Source organism: Phlebotomus papatasi, chromosome 3, assembly GCF_024763615.1.
Source record: "Phlebotomus papatasi isolate M1 chromosome 3, Ppap_2.1, whole genome shotgun sequence".
Lineage (NCBI taxonomy): Eukaryota > Metazoa > Arthropoda > Insecta > Diptera > Psychodidae > Phlebotomus > Phlebotomus papatasi.
Window position 1 is genome coordinate 85,678,118 of NC_077224.1, and position 10,773 is coordinate 85,688,890.

At 33.2% G+C, this 10,773-nt stretch overlaps 1 protein-coding gene across 2 annotated transcripts; it reads left to right on the forward strand.

Annotated features, from left to right (window-relative positions):
* Positions 1-140: 140 nt before the first annotated feature.
* Positions 141-10,015, forward strand: LOC129806157 (actin-related protein 2). Of its 2 annotated transcripts, XM_055854537.1 has the most exons (6): positions 158-303; positions 613-723; positions 876-890; positions 6,269-6,780; positions 6,844-7,186; positions 9,547-10,015. In XM_055854537.1, exons 1-6 carry the CDS (start codon positions 256-258, stop codon positions 9,712-9,714), a joined length of 1,197 nt encoding a protein of 398 aa, XP_055710512.1. In that variant the 5' UTR covers positions 158-255; the 3' UTR covers positions 9,715-10,015. The 2 variants fall into 2 exon arrangements, with proteins under 2 accessions (XP_055710513.1, XP_055710512.1); XM_055854538.1 differs by lacking the exon at positions 876-890 and having other exon boundaries at positions 141-303.
* Positions 10,016-10,773: the final 758 nt, after the last annotated feature.

The window sequence follows — 10,773 nt, forward strand, 5'->3', positions numbered from 1 at the left end:
CTTTCTTTTCATTTTCCTAAGAAGATTGTTTGTTCTAAAGATTATTGTTATTTTTTAGTTTATAACAATAATATAAATATAACAAACACGACAAATTCAGTAACTGATTTTTTTAAATGACGTTAAAATTTTCAACTTGTCGATCTCAGCGCCCTCTGCGGTAAACTGCTGTTTTTTTGACAGTTTTCGGTGCAGGAAATTTTTTATTGCTCAAAAAATAGTTTACGTCTTTTTAAAAGTAAATAAATACGGAGGATGGATAGTAAAGGCCGCAATGTTATTGTTTGTGATAATGGAACTGGGGTAAGTGTCTGGGGATGATGAGAAAGCCTGCCGGAAGGTAATCGGCTAAGAGAAATCCGTGATGACACATTGGGTTGGGCTCTCTGTGGGAGATAAGAATTTCCCGTACCCCTTCTCTCTGGCTCGATATCTATGATTTCTGACCACTTAATGCTTCCTGAGTATTTTCAAGAGTCCCTGGGATACAAAAACATAAAGAATTCATGAGAATTCTCCGTATTTCCTGGAGATTTCTCTGCCAAAAATCCCCAATTGAGGTTATGTTTGTTGGGGCTCCATTAATCCCCTTCCTGCTGTTTTTCCTTCCAGTTCGTCAAATGCGGATATGCCGGAAGCAACTTTCCTGCCCACATCTTTCCCTCAATGGTCGGGAGGCCCATAATCCGGGCTGTAAATAAAATAGGAGACATCGAAGTTAAGGTAAGTTCCAAAAGAACCAAATCCCTCAAGACTCCCCGAAAAGGGGCTCAGAATCCCAAAAACAAAATAAAAAAAAAACAATCAGAAAATGTTGATAAAGATCCTTAAATGGAGCGTCAGTTGGTTTGATTACAATAGTTTTTATTTTGCAGGATTTACATGTCGATGTAAGTCTTTATTTTTTAAATCTTTCAATTAGAAACAAATTCCCCCCAAAAAAAAACACAAAGTTACACGCATTTCTTGTTTTTTACATTATTTTGTTAATTTGTTGTTTTACCAGTTGATGCCTCTTTTGTCTTGTTTCCTTCTCTAGTAATTTCTTCCTTCTCAGACACTCTTTTTTTCATCTCTTAAATGCCTTTTTAATCTAAAAAACAACAAACTTTTCTGATGTTTTTTTTGGATAACTCGAAAAATTACTTATTTGAAACAAACATAGTCAGTGGAAATTTATAAATATTTTTTAAAAGATGAACTTAAGGTGGAAACACATTAATATAGACAATATAGAACTTTACCGATTCATAAAAATTTTGAACCGATTCATAATCACCTGAAAAACATGTTCAAGTGGCACAAAGGTGAAGTTTTGCATTTCTACTAAACATAAATTAATTTACCGGTTCATTACCGATTCATAACCGGGTTGAACCGGGTTAAACCGGACTGAACTTGCCCCAGGATTCAAGGCCTTTCAAATGAATCCATAATTATCCTAATCGGTTAAGAAATACACTCTTCAGCGACTTTTTAACCTTCAGATTTTGAAAAAAAATATGAAATTAAAAAGAATGGCAAAGCATCCAAGGCTTTGCGAAGTGCTCGAACCTGTGGCTTAGGTGCTATACCTCAAAAGTACTATCCATCATCTACTTTCTACTGTTTACCGGTTGTCAACCGATTTAAACCGATTCATAAACCATTTTCGTGCAAAAATTACTTATCGGTTTATAACCGGTTCATTAAGGCTGATCAGGTCTCTTACCTAAAAGTGCAATGTACTATGCATGAGATCCCTCATAAACAGATAGAGAACACCCTGATGGTTTTACCCTACCTAAAAGTACAACGGATTGCTCATAAGATCTCAATAAAGACAAATCAGAAATGCCCTGATGGCTCTAGCGTACCTACAAAGAGAAAAACTACCCAAGAAGCAAAATAGCTGCCTTATAGAACCAAGTATTAAACAAGTCTTTTAGTGCACTTTTAGAGGACTTAAAGTGAGAATTTTCTGTAGAAATTCCTATAGGAGCTCTTAAGATCCTAAAGAATGCGCCACTTTACTTATAGTAATCTCAGTAATGGGACCAAGAGCGTTATAAGCAAATAAAAAGATTTATGGTTCTACAGTGCCTTACTTAAAGAATTCTACAACACTATATTAAGAAAAAATTGTTTCTTGGTAGTCTTTATCCTGGCGAAAAAGGACCACCTTCTTATCTCTCCTTGTTCTGTCGATGACAAACACTTATTGGTTTCAAACAGAACTAATTTATTTATAAAAATTCAACAGATTAAATAGATATTCTCGGAAACTTCTGTAATGATTTTTGATAAATTTTCCTTCATGAACAAAGGGTGATGTTGACTTTCGACGATTGGGTTGCCTCTGATGAACATTTATAAACTTGTTATAAGCGATAGGTGGCGACTTATGTCGTACCAATGGGTTCAGAACCGATTGGAATCGATTTATAAATCACTCAAAATAGTGCCCAAAATACATCTCAAGAGCAATATAATAAAAAATTTCGATTAAAAATAGTTATCGGTTAACAACTGGTTCTTTACAAATTCATAACCGATTGGAACCCGTTCAGTTTTGTAGGGAATTCTAAGACCTTTCCAACGAGTCTAAAAATGACCCCATTCGCTTGATAAATGCGCCCTCTAGTACCCTTTAAATCTTTGACCTTGAAAAACCGTTATTAGGAATTATTATTAATAATCGTGTCGATGATCGACGTTGCATGGGACCCCTATGGGTCTCCTGATTACAAAGAACATCACATTTATATTTTACACAAACATCGAAAAGAAGATCTTCTTTTCTCGTCGACAGGCCCTCAATATTCATTGAAATGCTACTAAGGTAAGATTAATCAAGCTAGGCAGACCGTTTTCCGGCCAAATGCCATTAAAAAGGGCAGTTTTGTCCTTGATTATCCTTCATTAGACGACATATCGTTTGATGTTTTTTTTATATCATTTATTATAATTCCAACTACAGAGCTCTTTACAATGGAATTTCAAGAGAAAGAGATAGAGTCATTGACTCCTACAACAATAAAGTGAACACTGGTGGTAATGCTAAAGAATAAAGTATGGAAAATGTAATAAGAATGAAAACATTAATTGTTATATAGAAGAAAAAAAAAGTGAAAAAAGAGAAAAATTAAAAAAAAAGAGATTTTTTTTGTAGATTTAAACAAAATCCTGGGTCGGTAACGCAGGAGTTAAGTTCCGAATAAGAGGGTTTGAACTCTTTTAAAAAATCTAGCTTTCAATTTATTGACCTCTTTAGACAAAGGGGAGACCTTAGCCAAACACTGCATATCGTTTAATGTTACGCATCTGTATTTCCACCATCCACAATTTCATTGCATCTTCTGCATATTCATTGGCACTCATTTGATACCCATCCTACTTCGATATTTATACACCACCGTTTCTTATTCATCTGGGCCCTGAATAACAGTTTGAAGGTTTGGGTACGCGACAATCTTGTATTTGGTATCCGTTTTCAAAATCCCATGATTTTTCAAATTTAAATATTGAGAGATTTAAATACTTCCAATATTTCACTAATCCTGAATTTCGGAATACCGGAACACCGAAAATCTAGGATTGTATAATTCTGGTTTTCGGGATCCTGACTCCAAAAAGCATGCGGTATCCCAGGATTTTGGGTTTGCAAAATTTGAAATTTCGGAATAACATGGTCTCGTTGTTTTCAATGTTGCCATCCTAGGATTAATCCCAATCCTAAAGTGTCGAAATTCCGGGATTTCCGGATCCTGGAAAACCTTTTAGCCCTTTAAGGACAATTAAAACACCGGTGTTTCATAAAGAAAATAGTTTTTCCTGACCACCTAAAGTAATTTTTTTCTTATGTTTGTACGTAAATGCAAAGTAGAAGGTTGAAGGAATCTAGGATATTTTTTGCAAGTCTCCAGCTATTCGCTATATAGTACATTTTTAACCTAAAAAATTACGAATTTTTACATTCTCGTAATGAAAAGTAGTTTTAATTATTTTATATACTTTCAATTTTTATTTAAGCAAAACCATTTTATTAAAAGAAACTGCAGTTATTCAAACATGATATTTTTCATTAGAGTGAAAATTATCAGTTATTGGTATCGCAAGAAAAATTACTTAAATTTTTGGGCTATTTTTGCGCTTATCGTTCATGGAGACAAAAAAATACACCAAATCAGACTTTGTTGGATTTTGGAAGCTTAAATATAAGAACTTTTGCTGATTTTTTTAACGGTTTCATTTTTATTGCTGATTTTCTGAGGAAGCAGTAAAAGTAAAAGGTCAAGTATAGAACCCGAGCCAATTCCTGCCAACAGTGATATGACCTCTGCGAAAGTAAACAAATTATTATTGATCAAGTGAAAAGAGATTTGCTCATGATCTAGAAATTCAAATGCTTTTGAAAGTTAAGGTAGTAGGCTACTAGGCCTTAGATCAGGCGGAAACAGACGCAAAGTTAGAAAATTTAGTGATTGAAAACATCAGTGAGCTCTGGGAGGAGTACCGGAAGAATAATTTTAAAATTGTGAAGATTTTCCTCTTAAATGGCTAGGAGTACTGAAAAATCCACAATAGCCCCCTTTCTAGGTCCACAGTGCGCCCTTGGGCTTCCTCTTGGGTGCTCCACAATCACATATGCCCATTTAGGGCTTAAAATTCCAATATTTTCACTTAGGTGTATTTTTACACTTAAGCATATACTTTGGGAGGGCAACACATATGTCTTTGAAAGACAAGCGGGCAATGATTGTGGAAGAGACAGAGAGAAATAAAAGAAGAGCCGATACTCCCCTGCACGGTATAAGGTATACAGATACAGACTAGTCTGCCGTGTATGCAACAGTCTACGGTGAGCATTATTGCCTGCTGTTTGCCCATTAGAGCTTTGCAAAATCTGATAATAATTTTTATGACAAAAATCTCTCTATGCTATGCTTTCACAGGACTTTCAAGTGTTTCCACCTTAACGATTTTATCGTTTTTCTTATCTAAGATATATTTTGTAATTATAGAAAATAAGCAAACTGATAAATTTTCACTGACTGGAGTCAAAACTATTTATTGACTTTGAAATAAGTTCATAAAAAAAAATTAACTCAAAGAGATTTTGAGTGCAAGAACCTCTCTATTAACTTTTTCTCTCAATTTTCTTTGCGTTCTTTTTGCACGCATTTCCAATTTGAAACTCAAAAAAAAAACCCAAAAACCTTAAAACACACGAAATTATTCAAAATGTAAAAAAAACATCAAATATGTTGCAAAAAAAATGTGTAAAAAAAGGACGTGGGTTCGACGAACCTTCCCGTAAGTAAAAGGAATAGTTTTCACTCTACTTTTCACAATATTTTTCCTAAAATTGATCTTTGATTTATACCCTTCCACGGTTAATATTTCTGTTGAACTGTTTTTTAATTATTTATTTATTTGTACTACAAAACCAGCTGAAAAAAATGTTGCCTATTAATCGCATTTAGAGTTGAAAGTTTATTGGATTGAAGATTGATAGATGAAATTTCTAGATTTTATGAGGTTATGTAAAGTTTTATTCGAGGAGATCATAACCATACTTATTTCTCTCGAAGTTTTTACTGTTTTTAGGTTATGTTAAACATAACCTCACATTACTAAATTAACGATCTCTCTCCTTGTAAATATATTCGTAAAATTGAGATTTCCGGTTTGATTTATGTAATCAAGGGCCCTTCAAACCTAATAAAAAATGAAGCTATTTTTCACTTTTCCTTGTAAAAATTTTGCAGCTATTGCACCGCGACTTAAACACATTTGCTCGTAGCTCTTGTACAATTTTGGCGAGCATTATGAAATATGTATTTTTAGATAGCTTTTAATGCAAGATTTCGAAATCTATCAGACTGATAAGTCAATTCTCTTTGGGAAAAAACTTGCCAATGGTCTTCAGTGCCTCTGTGCAAAAACATATGGAAAAATGAAATGTCGAGAGACCCCTGATGTAATTAAAATTTTATGGTTAAGAAGAACATAACCTCATATTCTAATAATTTCCTTAAATGTTCAATTTTCAATCCAATTTCAACTGCCCAGCACAGATTTGTTTGTAGTTATGATTCCTTTTTTTTTCTTAATTTTGTCTGCATCCTCTTGTGGCCACAGAGGGTATCGTTTGTTCTTTTTCTTTATAACCTTTTTGCAATTTTTCAATTCCAAAAAAAACTATTTAAATAAAAAGAAGAAAACTTTCGAAGAAATATTTGCAAATGGCTTGATTTGTGGTTGTGTTCCCGGATAACCTTTGCAGGATCTAATGGTGGGCGATGAAGCGAGTCAATTGCGTTCTCTGCTTGAGGTGTCGTATCCGATGGAGAATGGTGTGGTTAGGAATTGGGAGGATATGTGTCATGTGTGGGATTATACATTTGGTCCCAAAAAGATGAATATTGATCCCACAAATACCAAGATTCTCCTCACTGAACCCCCAATGAATCCCACAAAGAATCGCGAAAAGATGATTGAGGTTATGTTTGAGCAATATGGCTTCGATTCCACCTACATTGCCATTCAGGCAGTACTGACTCTGTATGCACAGGGTCTGATTTCGGGTGTGGTGATTGATTCGGGAGATGGGGTTACGCACATTTGTCCGGTTTATGAGGAATTTGCTCTGCCTCATCTGACGAGACGCCTGGACATTGCTGGACGAGATATTACGCGGTATCTCATCAAATTGCTCCTACTCAGGGGATATGCCTTCAATCATTCGGCGGACTTTGAAACTGTGCGGATGATGAAGGAGAAACTATGCTACATCGGGTAGGTTCTTAAGATATTCCTTTTTTGGGTTTCCCTTTGTCTCAAAATCTTTTGTTCCGGAAGCTATGACATCGAGATGGAGCAACGTCTGGCACTAGAGACGACTGTTCTGGTGGAGTCTTATACTCTACCAGATGGGCGGGTGATTAAGGTTGGTGGGGAGCGTTTTGAGGCACCAGAAGCTCTCTTTCAGCCACATTTGATCAATGTTGAGGGTCAGGGTATTGCCGAATTGGTCTTTTCCACAATTCAAGCAGCAGATATCGACATGCGATCTGAACTCTATAAACACATTGTCCTATCTGGAGGTTCAACAATGTATCCCGGACTTCCCAGTCGTCTGGAGCGCGAGATCAAGCAGCTCTATCTCGAGAGAGTTCTCAAGAATGACATCGACAAGCTTTCTGTGAGTAACTTTCATTTTTTCCCCGTTTTTTTAGTGCAAAAAGCTACCCATTTATGTGATTGATTATTTTTAAATGTTGTGATGTTTTTTGAATCCTAATAATTTTTTTTGTAATATATTTATCCCATTTCCCAGTCGCGTGGAAAAATGGTAATGAATATTTAGAAAAATCATAGTTTATAGCTCTTTACCATTCCCCAAGTGTTTATTTTTGTATGAAATTCTAACCTCAAATATTATTGAAAATAAGGATCATTAAAACATTATTCAAAAAAGGTTATTAAACAATTATTTATTGAATCAATTTTGAAAAATCGACCGAATCTATATTATAAAAACATTTTTATTCTCAAATTTGTGTTATATTGGGCCTTATTCTTTAATTCCGTTTATTAAATAACAAGTTGTTAGGTTGTGATATTTTGGACCCCATAAAAAAGGTGAAATTGCCCTATTGATTCTTTGGGAAAATTTCACCATGTACCCAGTGAATTTTCACACAAAATTTTCGTACACTTCCCAAGTTGGGAAATTCTTGAGAAATTACCCTAAAGAGCTGTGAAAATTTCCGAAGGAAATCACAAGTAATTTTTTATAAATTTTCAGTCTTGAAAAATTCGTTAATTTCTTAGGGAATTCCAAGAGAATTCCCAGAGAAATTTCTATGGGTTATTTCCTCTGAAATTTCTTAAGATTTGCCGTAGAAATGTCAATGTTTGCGTAGTGAATTTCCCTCCAAATATCTTGAAGAATTCCCTTATTGGAAATTTGAGGGGAATAACTGAAGAAATTACCCTTTTGGGATGTGGGAATTTCGCAGAAAATTCTGTTAGAATTTTCGTAATTAGAATTCCAACGAAATTCCTAAAGAATTCCTAAAGAATTCCTTGAGAATTTTCTATTAATTATTTCCTGTGATATTCCTTAGGATTTTCAATAGAAATTTCATTATTTATGTAAGGAATTTTGTCATAGAAATCCTCGAAGATTGTATCCATGGGAATACGTATTAAATCGCTGGAGAAATTACCTCGCTTAGAGGAATAAATTTCCCAAGGAGATCGCAGGTATTTCCCAAGATTATTTTCAGCTTCGAAAAAATGGGTAACTTCCTAGAGAAGTTTTGATGATTTCTTGTAGAAATTTTCTCAGGTAATTTCTTAAATAATTCCCTGGACTTTCCCCTTAATATTCTACAAACATTTTCTATCATAGGAATTTAGGTGGAATCAGTATTAAAATGTCCTTGGTTAACTTTGGAAATTTCTTAAGAAGGTCCACGAGGATTTACATGGGAAATATTCCTTTCGCTTTTCCGGATTTTCCAAAGTTTTCTCAAGATTTCTTGGGGAAATCTTTAGAAAATTTCCTACGGAGGAGATATGAAAGATTCACTAGCTTGTCTCTGGAAAATTTATTTAATTTCATGGAAAATTTCATAGAAAATAATTTTTCACTTAAGAATATACTTCAGTTGAGGTGTTTTTATAAGAAAAAAATATATAGAACGTCGAATACCCAAATGAAAATAGTAAAATTTGTAGATAAAAGTGTGGGAAGATTCATAGAAAATTCCCAACAGAGACAGGGAAAATTCAATAGGATTTCTCAGAGAAATCCATATGAAATTAATTTTAATTTAAGGATATACTTCAGTCGATATGCTTTTCTTGGAAGAAATTTATATAGAAAATCGAAGAGTAATATATGGATATAATATTTCAAGTAAAGAATTTATGTTATCAATGTATGTATTTAAGTTATCAATGTAAAATGTCAATTTCTCCTATTATTAAAAAGTCGCAATGTTTTTATTTAAAGAATTTAAGAAGAAAACATTAAAGAAACATTGTAAAAATCGGAATTTGATAATCTTGAAGTAAGGATTTTTGATTTATTTGAAACTTAAAGAAGTTTTAGGTTATTTTCTTTTTGTTGACGCTATAATCTGCATCAAAAGTTCTTCTTTGTGGTAAAATAATAGATTTTCCTACAGAAAATATATCTCGTAATTTTAAGGTTAGGTCTTACATAACCTAAAAGTTTTCCAAAACCTTTTTTCGGGTTATTGGAAAAAGAATAAGGTCCAATATTTACTCCAGAAAAGATAACATTAAAAAGCAGTAAAGATCATTAGAAAAAAATCCTTCATCTTTATCTTTATCTATACACATTCTTCAATCAGTTCCTGAAAGCTAATTGAAAATCAAATATTCATTCATGAATTTCACAGTCAGTGTTCAAAAAATCTTCATTGTCCCTTTGAAAAGAAAAAAGACATCAAAGAAAATCATGATTTAAAAAAAATCTTTAATTTTTATCTACAAATTTCTCAATCGGGGATGATATTCTCTTTGTAGAAATTCAAAATTCGCATTGAAGATCCTCCGAGGCGAAAAGACATGGTTTTTATTGGGGGCGCCGTTTTGGCGGATGTGACAAAGGACCGAGATGTATTTTGGATGTCGAAGCAGGAGTACCAAGAGCAGGGACTCAATGTCCTCAAGAAGCTCAGCAAAAAGCAGTGAAGAGGGAAATTGATAAATAATTTCTCTCAATTTTCTTCGCCAAAAACGCATCTTCGTTCTATCAAAAAAAAACGTGTTCTCTTCAGCCCTATTTCAGTCAGCATTTCAGCGAGAGAGTTTTATTGAAAAAAAATATATATTATATATAAAAAAGTTAATTTATTTTCCAGTGAATCATTAAAAATTATCACAAAATCAAGCAAAGATCAATTGTAAAGAAAATATTACTGTAAAATCATTCCGACTGGAAAAAACTACTGTAAGATTTTAATTTTAAATAAAGAAAAATGTATTAATTAAATTATTTACTTATTTTTTGGAATTTTTATTCCAATTTTCGAGACAACATTTTAAAATTTCAGGATTTTTATGTTGTGATTGTGATTGAAAAGGCTATAAGAGTAAATCCAAGGGGGAGATATTGTCGAAAAATTGTGTACACCACTTCCAGCACTTCCCAAATTTGTATGGAAAACGTCAGAAATTTCCGCACTTCCGGAAGTGCCATAGGTGATTTCCATCACTTCTTACACAAGAAAATCTCTCCAAAAAATCATATTTCCGGGGTTTCCTATTAAAACATTTGCAGACACTTCAGAAAAACCCTTTTTATTCACGAAATAGGTAATTATTTCATTTGAAAACTTCACGTACCGTCAACAAGAAAGATTAGCACTTAATTTAACTAAAATTAGCCAGAAATATGACATAAATGTTAAACAAAACTAATAAATAACAGTCACCTTATTGTGTTTTTCATTGCAAAACCTGGTCGATCGACGAAAAATACGATGGGGAAAAAGTGTACTTTTAATTTTTCTGAGAAATTAACAAATTAAAATTTGTGAATATGAATGAATTTTTGCTTTATTTGGAGCAAAATTAGCTAAATAATGAAAATGAGATAAAAAAAAATATAAATATATTAATTTAGTACTGTATTTATCATGAAAACAATGACGTTTCCATTTGAAGCAGGTTTCAAATTAGCTTAATTTACCCTATTTTTCATTTTGTTTTAATTCTTAATTTTTTTTCGGAAAGTTGTAGGATAAATTA

What these genes read in the sequence shown, in the direction of transcription:
- LOC129806157 (XM_055854537.1), top strand. Translation starts at nt 256, where the DNA reads ATGGATAGTAAAGGCCGCAATGTTATTGTTTGTGATAATGGAACTGGG. An exon ending in GAGAAACTATGCTACATCGG is followed by an intron (nt 6,781 to 6,843) that starts GTAGGTTCTTAA and finishes TTGTTCCGGAAG; the next exon opens with CTATGACATCGAGATGGAGC. An exon ending in ATGACATCGACAAGCTTTCT is followed by an intron (nt 7,187 to 9,546) that starts GTGAGTAACTTT and finishes TTCTCTTTGTAG; the next exon opens with AAATTCAAAATTCGCATTGA.